General features: G+C 40.7%; 1 protein-coding gene across 2 annotated transcripts in view; it reads left to right on the top strand.

The window, feature by feature from the left end:
- Nucleotides 1-17,270, top strand: part of DOCK11 (dedicator of cytokinesis 11) — a 189,459-nt gene that overhangs the window by 114,360 nt on the left and 57,829 nt on the right. The window contains exons 30-36 of one of the 2 annotated variants that reach the window (XM_082716290.1): nucleotides 488-599; nucleotides 1,106-1,144; nucleotides 2,814-2,992; nucleotides 8,076-8,192; nucleotides 9,814-9,889; nucleotides 11,122-11,231; nucleotides 13,525-13,636. In XM_082716290.1, the coding sequence (XP_082572416.1) occupies nucleotides 488-599; nucleotides 1,106-1,144; nucleotides 2,814-2,992; nucleotides 8,076-8,192; nucleotides 9,814-9,889; nucleotides 11,122-11,231; nucleotides 13,525-13,636 (745 nt within the window). The remainder of the gene's footprint in view (nucleotides 1-487; nucleotides 600-1,105; nucleotides 1,145-2,813; nucleotides 2,993-8,075; nucleotides 8,193-9,813; nucleotides 9,890-11,121; nucleotides 11,232-13,524; nucleotides 13,637-17,270) is intronic. The other variant, XM_082716291.1, reaches the window with a different exon arrangement.

The raw sequence follows: 17,270 nt of genomic DNA, 5'->3' as shown, positions 1-17,270 counted from the left end.
AGGCCGCGCTGAGTACAGCCTTCCTCCAGCAGGGAAAATGCTGAACATGCAGCCACACGCGTTCAACATGGCTTTTCAGGGACGCCCATTAGAGACCTGTGGTCTAGGTTGTTTCTTGGGGACTGGTCATAATCTGGAGATGGGTGGAAATTCCAGAGGCAGGAAAGGGAAAGAAAGCAAGGGTTCACAGTAAATCACGTTGTTTGTACAAACGGTCTGAGCAGGCTGGTAGAGGAGGCACAACCTTATCATGTAGGGAGTATTTCAAAATCCAATTTCCCAAACGCCAGCCAGCAACCAAACTCTCCAGCAGCCTTGCTTTACAAGGAGAGCCTGCTGGTGTTAACTCTTTCCTGTGCGGGTCACGTCTCAAGGTGTGCTTAAAACACCGAACACTTCCGTTTGGGAAATTAATGCCCTGTATTTAATTATTAAAATAGCAAATGCCGACAAAAAAGGGAATTCTGTGTCTCTTTTTTTTCTCTAGGTCCTAGCTGAATACAAGTTTGAATTTCTGCAAACAATTTGCAATCACGAACATTACATTCCTCTGAACTTGCCAATGGCATTCGCGAAACCTAAACTCCAGCGCGTTCAAGGTGTGTGTTTGCATTTTCCATCATTCGAAACGGTGTTTTTCTTTTTGGGGGGCTAGCACTAGCGTAGCGTACTGTTCTCTAGGTAAACCATGAATTGAAAGGTAACCTCAGAATCGTTAACTGTCCGAAGATACGCTCCCTAACGGTAGCCCACACTTGCTTCGTAGTGTCAGTGGTAGTAGTAACAGCACGGAGAAATCACGTGTAATTACATCGGTGGCTGCTTAACCAGAGATGTCAGATAGTAGTACAATTACTTTCTGTGATAATGTTTGAACTCATACATGAGATCAAATTAAAAAAAGAAACATAGAAATGCATTTCCGCTGAAAGGAAGCTCGAGAAGCGTAAAAGCAGAGTGGAATTGTAATTTGTCGTATGTATTCAATGTATGATATGCCATCAGTTAACTCCATTGCTAGTTTTATTGAATGCTTTGTTGTACAGCACTATTCTTATGTTACTATGTTTTTTATTTGTCCCTTTTCTTTTCATATATTAATTAGATTTTTTTTCATTTGCGGTGGACCGTTTGACTTCAGTAGGTAGGTTTAACTCGGTTCACTCTACAGTAGTTCACTGTCTTTAAAAACGATTTGATGAATGGCTAAGATGGACGGTGGGGGTGGGGGGAGGCTTTGTTTGCTTTTCGTATCGTCCCTGGCCACAGTGAGGTTTTAGGCTAACAGACTCAGAAAACCAAGGAGATGGTGTATGAGGCGGTATTTTTTGTTTCCTTTTAAAATAAACTTACACGTTGATTGCGTTTGAAAACCAGTTCCTGCTTAAGGCAGCATGGGGCCCGGAGGCTGTATCTGTTCTTTAAGTGTGTGTCCTCTCTCCCAGGCTTACCTCCCTTCTCTCTGACCCTGTCTAATGACTGCTTGGCCGCAGTTTTGAAGGTCTGGATGAAAGGACCTGATTGGATGTATTCAAATCAGCGAAGTCAAAACAAAACAAAACAAAACAAAACTTAACTGCCATTGCAGAATCTACCCAGACAGAGCCCCCTGGGTTAGTCACGAGTGGCCCCTGTGCATGGAAAGTGCTCGGCATTCCCAAAAGAGGATGACCCCAGGGCAAGAAGAAAATCAAAAGCAAAATCAAATGCCTTGTGTCTCCAGGGGGTAGGGGTCTTAATCACTGAATTTGAGCCAGTGAAAGTAAAGAAAAAGTACTTAGAAAACCAAACACCTCTGCTCAACCACTCCCATATTTGATTCTGAGCAGTAGAGCTCAGATGCTTCCCTGTTTTTTATCGGTAGCCCCGAGGACATCAGAGAAAAGAAGGGGTCGACAGATATTCAGGATTTTTAGGATTAAATCTGACTACTTAAAACATTTATTATGTCCTAACTGAATACGTAGCGTTATATGAACTACTGAAGAGCGTCCTCCCCCCCACCCCCGAAAAATAGAAAACATATCCTTTAGCTTTACGGCTTAATTAAATTCAAGGGTAGAAGAGAGGAAATAAAGATTGTGAAATCTACGGTAGAAATGACTAAACTTGGTCTCAATCCCTTGGGAGTAGTTCCAAGGCAGGTCCCAACCAGGATATTAGCAGCTGGGAAAAGGGACTGAGTTCTAAAAGGGAGTGAAACACAGTTTGGAGGGCGATTTTCTGAAGTCAAAGATCTGTGTTTGCCTGCTGATGAATTGGAAGTGAGACAAAACTGTTTTTCTTACTGTTCCTGTACCCGTTGTATTGGACTAGTCTCCGACATTTACTAGAACAGTCCGTCATTCACACCCTTAGAATGATTCAGTTGTCTTTGTCCTACTTCACGAATGTAAACAGATAAGTAATTCAAGTACTGTTGTACAGAATCAGTCAGTCCATAACTGTAACAAAATCTCTTCAGATGAAAAGATATGTTAAGATATTGCCACATACAGCATTGTTTAATTCTGGGGTCAATCTGCAGACTTCTGAGAGTTTAAAAGAATCTAGGAGAAAAGAGATCTAGGGACTCTTTTACCGACCGAAATGATCATTAAGGCTATCAGACAGCCCTAATTGTGAGTGCGTTTCTGTTGTAAAAATGTTGCATGCTTGTTCTACATGACCAAAGAATTGTCCACATTCATTAAGAATAAAATTATAGCTCTTGCTAACATAAGCACATATTACTAAATAATAAATGTTACTTTAATGATAAGGTCATTTTCGATTACTTTTATAAACGGGTTTTACATTTCATTGTACCGCAGATTCAAATCTTGAATACAGTTTATCAGATGAATATTGCAAGCATCACTTCTTGGTTGGTTTGCTTCTGAGGGAAACCTCCATTGCTCTTCAGGACAATTATGAGATCAGATACACGGCTATCTCTGTCATAAAGAATCTTTTGATAAAACATGCATTTGACACTAGATACCAACACAAGGTAAGGATGCCCGTCTAATCAGTGTCACATTAGTAAATTTCGGCTAAGATTTTACATTCAAGTGGACGTGTTCAGTAAGGCACATAATATGAGCATTGATGAACTTATTTTTACAAATAAGATTTGTTTCACGATCCAATGATTAGGTTTTCAAAATACTGTTCGGCTAACTGTTGAAGAAAAACAGTGCTTTCTCAAGTCGTGTGTAAAGAACAGCGTAACTGCTGCAGGAGTTGTTACATAAGCTAATTAGGCTTTTTAAAAAATCGTATGTGGTTGTAGCCATATGGACTCTTTCAAAGATATTTCTTAATGTACGTCCTCATGTATATATTCCTAAATCAGTTACAGTATTGATTAAGTGATTAATAGTAAGACATGTTAACTGGGTCAAATACGAAATACTTAATATGAAGATTTCCTTCTTACTGAAAAAATGCGGGTGTGGCTATAAACCTTATGGACATTGCACATTGTCTGTGTGTGAAGGCCATTGCTATGGCTGCTGCTTGCTGCCCTTTTAACATATATATTCAACTCCATTTACCATTAAACTCCATTGGGCTTAAAAAAGGAGATTGCAAACTCTGTGGATTTCAAATAACCTAACTTACATACCTAGAATCACAGGGCTCAAGGGGACATCATATTATTTCATAATTAATAACTTGTCCTTTGGTTTGTATATCCAGGTACAAATAAAAATTAGGATATCATTTAGTATTGTCATCACTTTGCAAAGCTGACTTGGAAATGGAGGTTATTCTTTTTTTTTTCTTTTGTAAGATTTTATTTATTTATTTGACACAGAGAGAGATCACAAGTAGGCAGAGAGGCAGGCAGAGAGAGAGAGATGGGGAAACAGGCTTCCTGCTGAGCAGAGAGCCCGATTCGAGGCTCCATCCCAGGACCCTGAGATCATGACCTGAGCAGAAGGCAGAGGCTTAACCCACTGAGCCACCCAGGCTCCCCGGAGCTAATTCTTTATTCAGTATTCCTGTTTGTCCTTGATAAACAGAAGACGTCTGCCAGCTACTTCCATTTATAGTTCTTTAATTCCAAAGGGTTTTCGTTACTTACAAATTTTGCTGGTTTTCTTCAGGCGATTCTCTCCTGAAGTACATTGAAACTCAGCATTAAGATGTTATTTGTTACTTACCACAATTTTGGCTTGGTTTCTGTCCCAATATAACTGTAACAACATATTCCCATCACTCTGTTATGTGCTATTTTCTCTTTCTGTGTGAATGTCGATATTGACGTCACGCAAGGTAACCCGTATGAGATATCTGAATGAAAAGATATCTCACAGGTCAGCCATTCCACCCGGGCTCTGGCAAACCTTTAAAACTGCTGGTTACCACTGGGTTCTGGCGAACTGCTGCTCATGCCTAGAGGTGCAGGAAAGGATCTTAGGTAACGTGGAAGAAAAGGTCTCTAAGCCATGATTTCAAAGGACTCATGGGAAAACACAAAATGAACTTCCCCTCCCAGAAGCAGGAACTGTGTCATTTACCTCTGCCTCTTCAGATGAAAGTGCAGGAAACTGGGATTGCACTAGTGTCTTACCTAGAGGTGGATTTTTAAATATCAAACATTGTGGACATTATTTCCTTTTTAAAATTCCGAGATGTTATAGTATATATATGCGCACACACATATAACTTCTTTTATCTGTAAAAGTTCAGCACTGCGCCTACTTGAGTATTTGAGGTTTGGGAGTGTGGGAGAGATTGAAATTCCAAGCCAACTACCTCTTCAGTGACTTCTGAAGCCCTTTTCTCTTTTGTTCAAAAGCTTTAAACAGCTGTTATGTGGGTATGGGATTCTCTCTGCTAGAACTTTGCCTCATGGGCCTGCTTCACCAAAGCTTGAATTCCTTTCTCTGTTGGGTCCAAAGAATTCCCAGGTGGCCTGAGTAAGGGCTCATCTGTCAAATATGTTCAAGTAACGCATGTTCACCACGAATGGTGGCGCCAAGGTAAGGGATAGAGATGGAAGCTTTAGGCTCCTGTAATTTTTGTGGGTCCCCTGAAGTGACCCCAGACAAATATACAGTCAAGGAAAAAAATGCTTCCTATGGAAATGCTGCTTTTGAGATACTCTAGTCACAGCCCCCCAACTATGTTGCTGTTCTTTGGCCCCTCCTCTAATGAAATGATCGGGATGTCACTTGTCCCTGTTATGTGCTGCTCGTAAACTGCTTTGGGAGATCTCCTAACTTGTTATCAGGACTGGGAGACCTCTTCTCTATCCAGAACCAAAATGTCCAGTGACTAAGGTGTGTATCTGTGCCTGTACCCGCTGCAAGTGATGTTAACCCCTGAAAGAACTGCAGTTTTGACTTGGGCTCTAGGCAGGGTTTTTTCCATTATCCCCCTCCCCCCACTCCCCACCTCCCTTTTTAGTAATCCATGTACATAGTTAAAAAATGCTTCTCTCCCATTTCTTAACCCCATGTAAATTGTGCATGCAGAAGCATATATATATGTGTGTGTGTGTATATATATATATATATGTTGCATGTGTATGTATAATGAGAATCATTATGTATTTTTTAATTAACAAGACATCCTGAAGATTAGAGCTACCACATTTTTAGAAATCTGAATATTATTCCATCATATGGATACACCCCGTTCCGATTTATTTATTTATTTATTTTTTTTAAAGATTTTATTTATTTGACAGACAAAGATCACAAGCAGGCAGAGAGAGAGGAGGAAGTAGGCTCCCTGCTGAGTAGAGAGTCCAATGCGGGGCTCGATCCCAGGACCTTGAGATACATGACCTGAGCCAAAGGCAGAGGCTTTAACCCATTGAGCCACAACAGGCGCCCCTATTTATTTATTTTTTAAGTAGGCTCCACACCCAGTGTGGGGCTTGAACTCACAACCCCAAGATCAAGAGTCACACTCTGAGCCAGCCAGGCGCCCCTGAACAATTCCTTATTTTAAACTCTCTTCTAGTAATAGATTCCTAGGTGGTTTTCGGACTTTTGTGCAGGCAAAGCTTAATATATTTTACACTGTATGTTTTCCTGTGTTCCTGTTCTGCTGAGAGAGTTGTAGTATCTCCTTGCCTAGTGATCACTGGGGAATGAAAGTAGACTCCCATCCAGAAGCTGTAGTATTAATAATAGCGGCTCAAATTGACTGAGGACTCACTACATGTCAGACGCTGTATTAAGTACCTCATCTGAATTAGTATCATTATTATTATCCCCATTTTACAAAAGAGAAATGTAAACTGTGGCTCAGTGATTTGATCACAGTCAAGGAACAGCAACAGGAGATTGGGAATTCATATATTTATAAAATCCAAGATCCGTGTTCTTAGCCACGAGACCATAGTGGCTATCAAAGCCAAAGTGGGACACTGAAAAACTAGAGAACTGCCAAATAAGGGTGACCACGATGGGGAAAAGCCTTGAAGCCGAAGCCATGTGAAGAATAAAGGAAGCCATGAGGGCCGTTTAGCCTTGCGGAGAATAAATTAAGCTGATTCCTGGTAACGATCTTTTAACTATTTGAAGAATTGCCCTGTAAAAATGAGGCGTGGCCTTGCTCTTGTAGTACCACAGGCCAGAGCTATACCTAGCAGGTAGAACTTACAAGGAGTAAATCAGCTAAAGGACCCTTCTAACAGAAACCAGAGAAGGGCTAGAGTGTGAACATGAATCATTTGTCAGTTGCAGGGAAGGGCCCTTCCTGCCTTGGGCGGGAAGCTGGCGATCATTGGCTCTCAGACCTCTGTGCCCTTCAGCACAATCTGGGGCAGAGTCCCAGAAATAATGAACAATATGAAAAATTGTTCAGCCTAAATAACAAATGCGAATTCAGGCAACAAGGAGGTACTATTGATCTTCTGTATTCTGTAGGTTGACTATTAAGCCCTAGAGACCTTCTCTAAGTCCCCAGAAAAAACCTCCCAGAGTCATGAAATGTGAAGGGGCAACGTTTATGCCATTATATCCACTGGTTTTGCTGACTCAAGTGTATGTACGTGTGGGATGAGAAATGTCTAGAGCTGAGAGAAGCAATAAATACATTTTCAAATAAGAGATACCATGTTAAGACTGCTAGTAGCCAGGGGATAAATATATTTATTTACAAATTTATCTTTCAAGTCTTACAGTTGACTCAGGGGGCCAAGATCACATTATCTTAATTGCTTTGATCAAAATGACAAAAAAGGAGGTGACTGGGTGGCTCAGTCATTAAGCAGCTGCCTTCAGCTCAGGTCATGATCCTCGGGTCCTGGGATCGAACCCCACCTCCGGCTCCCTGCTCAGCGGGAAGCCTGCTTCTCCCTCTCCCACCACCCCGTGCCTGTTTTCCCCCTCTCTCTGTGTCAAATAAATAAATGAAATCTTTAAAACAACAACAACAACAAATGTTTCTTTAAGGAATAGAGTAGCTCATCATTTTTAAAAAAAGATTTATTTGAGAGCAAACAAGAGAAGAGGGTGAGGGGCAGAGGGAGAGAGAGAGAATCCTGAAGCAGACTCCCTGCTGAGTTCAGGGCCCGATGGAAGTTTCTATCCCAGGACCCCTGGGATGCTGACCTGAGCTGAAACCAAGAGTTGGCCTCCCAGCCCACAGAGCCACCCCAGGCACTCCAGTAATTCACCATTTTTGAGGCTTCTCCCATTGATTCATTTATTCAGCTAACGTGTACTGAGTGTCTCCTATCTGCCCAGGCACTGGGGTTGAAGTGGTGAACAAGGTAGACACCATCCTTGTGCTTGTGAAATCTCAGCCCTCACTGGAGTTAAAGAATGGAACCGATATTATCAGCTTTATAGGTCAGCCACTATTTTTCAAAGAATGAGCTTTCACCTTTGACTTTATGTAGTCATTGAGGGATTGTGATTTGACTCTGTAGGGCGTAGATATCCAAATACCAAGAAGGTTCCGTGGTAATTAGTTTTGAGACTTGTAAGTATAAATAGCCTCATGGTTCACTAATTTGTTGTGGATATTAGCCCACTTTGAGTCTTGAAACCGATAGATGGGGGCTAGCTTTATTGGGGGTATAGACCTATTATATCCCTACTGAGCTTTGGATAATTATTTTTCAGAACCAGCAGGCCAAAATAGCACAATTGTACCTACCGTTTGTTGGACTGCTCTTGGAAAATATACAGCGGTTAGCGGGTCGAGATACCTTGTATTCTTGTGCAGCCTTGCCTAATTCTGTAAGTAGTAATGTATTTCCCCGGGCATTTTATCCCCTTTTATTGACTGCGTTTAGAATTGGGGTCATATGCTATATGGGCTCTATCTTAAGCATTGCTCTTCATTCCATGTTTAGAGTTAACACTTTTTTTTCCCCTACAGCAGTGCTTCTGAGCCACCCAGGTGCCCCTGCTTCTCATACTTTAATGTGCATACGAATCACCAGGGGATTTAGTTAAAACACAGACTCTAACTCAGTAGGCCTGTGGTGGAGTTTGAGACTGTGCTTTTCTAACACACTTTTGCCCGCTTCTGGTCCAAGGACCACACTCTGAGTATCAAGGTCCAAGAGAATACCAGGAATCCTTTGCACCCAGTGTTTTAAGATTTACCATTATTTGCCTTCCGATATTCAACTTGGAAATGGAATCAAGGATTTTTCACTTCCGCAGTGCAAGGCACCAGGGGTTAAACTATTCCTTTGCTTCTCCTTTCCTGGGACAGCCTTCTTTTAGTTCTTCAGAGTTGCTTTCCACTCGGCATAGTTAGTCTGTGCTTTGTTCTCCCTTTAGAATCTTAGTGTTTAAAGGAGCCTCAGATGGTGACCAGTCCCCCATTGGGCAAAATAACATTTTGCCTTTGTAGTAATTAAAACTTTCCTTCTCACATTAGACCTATAAGGTTTTCTTACCTGCTTGTCCTAGTTTGGCCTTCTTAGAGAGACATGGAACACATCTGTTCCTACCTGCACATGACACCCCTTGCACAAGTGCTTTCTAAATTTTTCTCCAGACCAGATACTTACCTCTACTTCATCTTTTGTCATTCCCAAACCCTTTGACAGCCTTGGTTACGCTCTTCTGGATATGCTCCATTTTACCAGTCAGCCTATTAAAATGTGGTGCACAGAACTGTACCCTTTCTAGTCTGCCCAGAGGGACTGTGAAGTCCTGCCCTGCCCCCACTCCATGTTCTGAATGGCCAAAGATGGCCTTCCCACTTTGAGTTGCCATGTCATGTTATTGGGTGGCGGGATAGACTGTGTCCTTTACGGCTTCCTTTGGCAATTAGCCCTATCAAATGCCCTAGTCGATTTGTCTGGCCTGCTTTGGGTTCCTGAGAAAGCTGCTGTTAAGCCTTCCTGATGGCTTTATTGCCTATAGCTCCCAGTTACGTACCTCAGCTAAATGTGGGGGCTTCCTTATCTACCTGGGTTTTAGGCTGGTCTTTCTTCCCAAACACAGTTACTCCTGCTTATGCTCACTCCAAAATATTCGACAGTGATCTTTGAAAGTATTTGACTTATCTGTTCTTTCTTCTGGAGCTCAAATTCGTCTAGGGCTTCTGGTCACACCTCTCCTTCAAGCACTGCACCTAGTTCCCAGGGGGATTATTGGGTGGTAGTTGCTGCTTCCGCCAGCCATCTCGGGTTCTATTACTTGGTCAGAGGTCTTGCTTGCAAAGTATCCTAGTGCCCCATATTTAAAGAGATGTCACTGAAATACCAACAGTAATACCTGATCTGGACTTTCACAGTGAGCTTTGTTTAAAGTTAGGAGACCCTCCCATTCTGTTCATTCCAATGTCTCATGCTCATGTACACATTTGTTGAAATGACAGCTGTGTCACCTTGTGTTACAGGCATCCCGGGATGAGTTTGCCTGTGGCTTCACTTCACCTACAAGTAGAGGGAGTCTGAGCAGTGACAAAGACACTGGTAATTAAGTCCTTTAAAGAGTATACGCTGCATGGCTGTGTAGAAATGCACCCTGTACTTCTCTGTACTTTTTTCTCTGTACTTTTGAAATACTTCATAATAACTATATGTAGCATGAGCTCTTCTAAAGTTTAATTAAATCTGACTCACACTTGCAGCCCCCCCCCTTATTTTTTTTTGCTTAAGTTTCCTTATCTAAGCTTGTTTAAAATGTAGCTTTGGTATACTGACAAAATAGAGGATAATGAGAACACTGGTTTCTGATCCGATCTCTCCAGTCTTAAGACAAGACGCTTCCCCTTTTTTGGGCCTAAGTTTCCTTACCTATAAAACTCTCTATTGAATTGTGTGGCCTTGGTTTATTACTTCCAGCCTCTTGTTGTTTCATAAGTAATAAAGTATTTCAAGTGGTTAAAAAAAAAAGTCACGCTTTGTTAGGCTTCTTATGGTGTTTTGATACAAAATAGAAACTTGATGTTTTCTTTTCTTTTGTTCTTTTCTTTTTAAAGATTTTATTTATTTATTTGACGCAGAGAGAGGCAGGCAGGGGTGGGGGGGAATCAGGTTCCCCACTAGCAGAGAGCCCAGTATGGGGCTTGATCTCAGGACCCTGAGATCATGACCTGAGCCGAAGGCAGAGGCTTAACCCACTGAGCCACCTGGGTGCCCCGAAACTTCATGTTTTTTAAAAAATTTTTTTGAAGACTTTATTTATTTGCTTGAGAGAGAGAGAGAATGAGAGAGAGAGAGAGAGAGAGCATGAGAGGGGAGAGTGGGTCAGAGGGAGAAGCAGACTCCCTGCCGAGCAGGGATCCTGATGTGGGACTTGATCCCGGGACTGATCATGGCCTGAGCCGAAGGCAGTTGCTCAACCAACGGAGCCACCCAGGCACCCCCCCCAAAAGTTCATGTTTTAGATGACTAAGATCTATTCCCTAACATCTGTTTCTAAATTAACCCAGTACTTATCTTTTTTAAGATTTTATTTATTTATTTGACAGAGATCACAAGTAGTAGGCAGAGAGGCAGAGAGAGAGGAGGAAGCAAGCTCCCCACTGAGCAGACAGCCCAATGTGGGGCTCAGTCCCAGGACCCTGGGAGCATGACCTGAGCTGAAGGCATAGGCTTTAACCCACTGGGCCACCCAGGCGCCCCAACCTAGTATTTATTTTTAAAAAAAATTTTTTTGACCATTCTTCCTGTTGTTAATGGGAACTTGGCTTTTTTTCCAGCTTATGGGTCTTTTCCAAATGGACATGGAATCAAGAGGGAAGATTCAAGAGGTTCCCTCCTCCCAGAAGGAGCAACGGGATTTCCAGATCAGAGCGGGACTGTTGAAAATGTAAGAACCAAAGTATGTGGGGTAACCCTGGGGATATGTTAGGCTACAGTTGGCTGTCTTTTTCTATAAGTAAAAGTCTCTCTACTAGAAAGCATCCCATAATTCTTGGATGTTGCATTGGTTCCTTCCTCTAGTGGCAGCTGCTACTTGAATATTTAAAACTGTTTATGGAGGATAAGGCATTCATCCTTAAGAGTTCTAACTTTGAATACGTCCTTTAATCTTCGTATACTGTAACCTGTTCTAGAGAGGGAAGGTTCAAGTATAAAATATCTAATGCACCTTGTCATATAAATCCCTTCTTGGCAGGGTTAATTCAGTCTTCTGTTCTTTTGTGATAGAGTAAATAACCTGGGAGAAAAAAAGTTAGGCCTCCAAATTGATGATCTCGGTGTCACATCATTACTTAATCAGAACATATTCTCTAACATTAAAGTTTGAGTATGTCTGCCTTGAGACAGAGAAACCTCATTTTATTTTATTTTATTTTGTGACAAAGATAGGGCAAGTGGTGGGTGTGGGGGAGCAGCAGAGGGAGAGGGAGAGAAACACCCTTTAAGTCCAATGCGGGGCTCAATCTCACCACCCTGAGATCATGACCTGAGCTGAAGGCAGATGCTTAACCATCTGAGCCACGCAGGTGCCCCCAAGAAATTTCATTTTGACCAATAAAGCCATGTAATGCTGCTGTGTAAGATCACAGACTCATATAAAATTAGGGTTAGAAGGGTACATAAAGGGGCACCTGGGTGGCTCAGTGGGTTAAAGCCTTTGCCCTCGGCTCAGGTCATGATCCCAGGGTCCTGGGATCGAACTCCACATTGGGCTTTCTGCTCAACAGAGAGCCTGCTTCCTTCTCTCTCTGCCTGCTTCTCTCTCTGCCTACTTGTGATCTCTGTCTGTCAAATAAATAAATAAAATCTTAAAAAAAAAAAAAAAGAAGGGTACGTAAAGGGGCACCTGGGTGGCTCAGTGGGTTAAGCCTCTGCGGGGAGCCTGCTTCCTCCTCTCTCTCTGCCTGCCTCTCTGCCTGCTTGTGATCTCTGTCTGTCAAATAAATAAATAAAAAAAATCTTAAAAAAAAAAAGAAGGGTACATAAAAATAATAAATTCCAACTCAATTTACAAATGAAAACTGGGGTTGTGACTTAGGACAACCACACAGCTATGGCAGGCCAGACCTGAACCTGGATTTTCTGATTCTAGCAATATTTCTCTTATATCCTGGCATTCTTAGTGTGCTTCAGAATCACCTGGGGGGTTAATAAAAACAGATGGCTGGGCCTCACCTCCAGAGTTTCTAATTCAGTCTGGGATGGGGCCTGCTAATTTGTGTCTCTAAGTTCCCAGATGATGCTGATGCTGCTAATTGGGAAACACCCCTTGAGAACCACTGGAATATACTTCCTTGAGCCTTGGGGTAAATAGTAAATCATTCACAAAGGTACCTATTTTACGGCTTTTAGAATTCTGTCAATAGACATTATCATAGGTAAGGCAGATAAAAGACAAAGAAGCTAAATGACTTAATCACACAGCTAGCAAACATTCAGAACCTAGGTGTTGTGCTCTAAGTGAAAGTTCGTTCTTAGTAAATCCTAGTTTAGTAAATGTCTATTTCCAGCTCAGTTTAGCTCAACTGTGAAAGAACTGGTTTTTAATAAGGTAAATTCTTTAGGTTATTAACATTCTATTCATATAAGTCCCCAAATAAGTCAGATCTTGTCATGCTTAACAACTGAGATTTTAACAAAAATCATTAAAAGGAACATCACTAGTTTGTAGAAGCTGTGGTTTTAAAGTATTACTGGATTCTTCTTCATGTAATTATCTTGTCATATGAGCCCTCCTTAAAAATACAGATTTCCTGACCTATGATTTGTAGGTTGGATTTTAATTTATAAACTCTGAAAGATTTAAATGAAAAGAGCTTAAAATGTTTCTGTGCTTCCATATACCTTAGTTAAGTTCCTCCTGCATGTAAAAGCTATTTTTCCTGGAATAGCCACATACGGTAATTTGAATTTTTTACTGCTACTTAAACACAGAACTCACGGGAATGAAACAGTGTTCATGGCTGTTATCTTGATGAAGACCCCCAGGTAATTTCTAGTGATACTACTCTGTTGCAGTAGCAACAAAGAAAGATTCAGCTCATTTACCTTCCAAGTGTGATAGAAAATTGGATTTGGGCTTAGAATTAGCAGGACCAATGATACAAATAGTTATTGAGTTAAAGGCTATGGGAATCTCTAGTACCAATATTGTTTGACAATAGCCCTTTCTATTACAGACCCGACAGGGTTCTACCAGGAGCAGTGTATCCCAATATAACCGACTGGACCAGTATGAAATCAGAAGCCTCTTAATGTGCTACCTGTATATAGTGAAAATGATTTCCGAAGGTGAGTTACCAGCATATTAAGCATGGTCTCTACTAGACATCCCCCTTCACAGGTTCATGCAACAAATATTTGATCGTCCCCTGTATGTAAAACACGAGCACATTAGAAACAGATCATTGCAGACTCTGACCTTAAAACTTTCCTCTGTTTCTAACTTAAAATGGGTTTATTGGGGTCATCTGGGTTTGATTCTTCACACTATTGTTTTTTTAATTTAAAAATTGATTTCTAAAATGAAACTGTAGTTTCAAAAGTGCTAAACATATTTTTTTCCATGCAGAGCTTGTATCGCATTAAATGACCAAAGTAAACAGAAGGAAATAATAACCAGGAGTCACATTTAATACTTAAGCTTTTATTTGACCCAGGATTTGGAAAACCAAAAGCAAACAAAAAGACAGGAAGTGTTCTCGGAGGGTCGGGAATGCTGCTGTTATCTTCATGGTGCCTGCCTGTGGCATTGTGTGGTGTTACGCTGTTTTTCAGGCTTCATTTTTCCCCCTTTGGTGTACAGTTGTATTATTTATTAGTTTTAACACTTCTTTATAGGATAGACTAACCAAAGGGTTTTCATAAACTGCAAGTCCTCTGGAAGTAAAATTAGGTTATCTCATTCCCAAATATCACATTCACTTACACAACTCCCTCCTTTTTCTTCCTTTTCTCAATATTTTTGCTAAAAAAAAAAATGTATGCAGGAATGAAGAACATGAAAGCACCCGGGTTCTGATTATCATAATTATATTTTACTTACTTGCTTTATTTTTAAACATTTCTATATTTAAATATTTTAAACATTTTTATATTCAAGTATTTTTAAATATTTCTGTTAAATATTTTAAAATATTACTCTAAATCTTTTTTTAAATAATAATGCAGGATATAAAAACATAAAATAATTTGGTAGTTAACCATCAAAGACCTTCAGAAAAGCTAGATATGAATAATAAATCTTAGAGTTTATTAATAAAAGTCAAAAAACAACTATAATCTTAAATTCTAAGACTATATAATTTAGAGTAAAAGTCAAAGATTATATTGAGACTATATGATGTACCTCCCTGTTTTGGGAAAGAAATAAAGGGAGATCATTTTTAACCCCAGTGGTATTTCAGTCTGAGAGATAATGGATCAGTTAACAACTACAGCCACAGCTCAGTTTTTGTCTTCCTGCAAGATGGAGATGTGAGCAACAAGGTGGAAAGTGACTGCTAATGTATATGGGGTTTCCTTTTAGGGTGATGAAAATATTCTAAAATATTTAGATATTCTAAATATCTAATATTCTAAAACTGGGGTGGTGGTTTTACAATTCTTTAAAAATACTATAAACTGCTGTATTGTGCACTATTTAAATGGGGTTTATGGCCCATGAATTCTCTCAATAAATTTGCTTTTTTTTTTAAAAGGCCTAAGTGACACATGAGAAAAAACAAACAAACAAAAATAAGAAAAAAAAGTAGTTGAATACCACCACTGCCCAGGGAAAGTGAGTTGGGGGCAGGGGGAGGAAAAATGGAGGGGGCAGGGAAAGGAGTTGGGGAGATGCACTGCTGACTACTTTCTCCTCATCTCCACTCCAGCAGAGTGCATGTGCACACACATGCACACATGCGTGCACCTGCACACACACACGCCCACTCTCACGCCATATACTGTAATTACCAGGGTTAAGCCTCTGGCAGCTTGTTTAATGTGATGGATAAGACCATAACTGCTTTGTTTCTTGAGAACTTCATAGTTCTGCTCCTCTTGTAAATGTTGACCTTGCTTGCTGAATTTTTGCTTAGATTTTTCTCTCTTCTGCTCTTGCTTTTTGATTCTTAAAAGCACATTTTTATAACTAGTATACAGTCCATGTCACATCTCCTCTTTATCTTTTGTATGTGTAAAGTCATATTCATTTTATTCTGAAAAATTCTGCTTCTGGATCTTTCTCAGTGGATGTATTCTAGTTACTTTGTCTTGTCTGGTAAATATTTTAGTTACTCTGTATGCATTTATATGTTGAACCCTTAGAAGTCCATACTCTTCAGGTCCTTTCTTGGCTTTATTGGTTCATAAACAGTAGCAACTTAGTTTCAACAAAAAGATGACAGACCTCTACACTTATAATGTGGAAGTGGAGGAATTCCACAGAATGAATTTCCTTTTCTATTTGTGGCTACATTTTATTAATTGGCAATAAGTCACTGTTTCAAAGTCTTAGTCATTTGCCAAACTTTTTTTTTCTTATTGTCTTGTTTATTATTTCTGGAGAAATGGAATCAGAGTCAGGGATAATCAGTTACACAGTCTGAATTGACAGGAAGACTGTCCTCTTGTAAAAGAAGAGCATTTTCCTTGAGAGGATGAGGCAAAGTTACTTTCCCTCTTTTTCTGTCTGTGTCCTGGCTTTTCTCTTTATTGCAGACCCTGAGATGAAACTTTGGGTATCACCGAGAGGCCTATTGGCATCATGCTCCTTATCTGTAGACTCATTAACATTCTTCTTCCCAGTGGATTGTTCAGTGAAAGGTATCGGGTAGCTGCAATCTCTTACGGAAAACCCAATGTTGTACTGAGTTATACCACTCTTCGATTTTTTTTTCCCACTAGATCTTACAGTATAGTCAAAAGGAAATACATTTAAAGAGGGCTTTTCCATACTCTGTGTAAAAGGGGGAAATGAACTTCCTTTATAATCAGGCATATTTTCCTCTGAAGTTTCAGATACGACTTGAGTAGTGGGGTTGCCTGTGGTAGAAATACTGGAAAGGCTCCAAGAGAAGTCAATCTGAGTTTCACACTTCTGTGTGGTGGTCCTTTGGGTGGAGGTCCTCTGGGTGAAGATCTGTTTCCTTTTCGGCTGGCCAAGCTGGTCTTCGTGGTTTGAAACATCTTGAAATCCTTGCCCCTTTTGAGGACCAACTATCGATGTTAAAGGAAACCCTGCAGGTGACTTCTGATTGGTACTGCTCTCTGTGCCAGGCTTACTGCTATTAGGATAAGGCTGCTCAGGAGAGGTCTCCCGGTCCTCGAAGAGGTCCTGACTATAAAATGGAATCGAAAACTTTGGACTTCGTGGTCGTTCCTTTCGTCCAGTTTTCATCTCTTCAGTATTTGATTGCTTTATCAATCTGACAGGCAGATACACATGAGTTCCTGGGGAGGGCTCCCTGACCGAGAAAACTGGCACAGACCTTTGAGTACAGGGAATGAATACCTCATCATCACTACTAGAAAAAGAAGGGGGCAAATGCTGCAGATTCCGTTTTAGTTCTGCAGAAAGCTTCTGATTTTCTTCCCTTAACCTATTCCTTTCTTCAGTAAGCTGAGCAATAAAGTGAAGATTTTGTTGTTGGATATCGTAAAATTCCTGCTGTAGTGTGTTCCTGTAGCTTTCATTCAGCGAACAGCGTTCACATGTTTTTGCATTTAACTGATCTCGCAAGTTTTGAATGGTGCTACTGAGGACTTTCTGTTGCGCGGTCAGCTCTTTAATTTTGGCTGTGGAGCCCGTCCACCTTCCATCGGCCAGTCGCTCTTTCCTCAAACTGGCTAATTTTGCCTGTAAACGGCGTAGCTCTTTGTCATGGAGCTCTTTTAGCATTAGCCAGGTTTTTTTAAAATCATCAGATGATACATCACATAC

This window comes from Mustela nivalis (genome assembly GCF_964662115.1).
Source record: "Mustela nivalis genome assembly, chromosome: X".
NCBI lineage: Eukaryota > Metazoa > Chordata > Mammalia > Carnivora > Mustelidae > Mustela > Mustela nivalis.
Note: the sequence above shows the minus strand (reverse complement) of the source record. Positions and strands in the feature narration are given on the sequence as shown.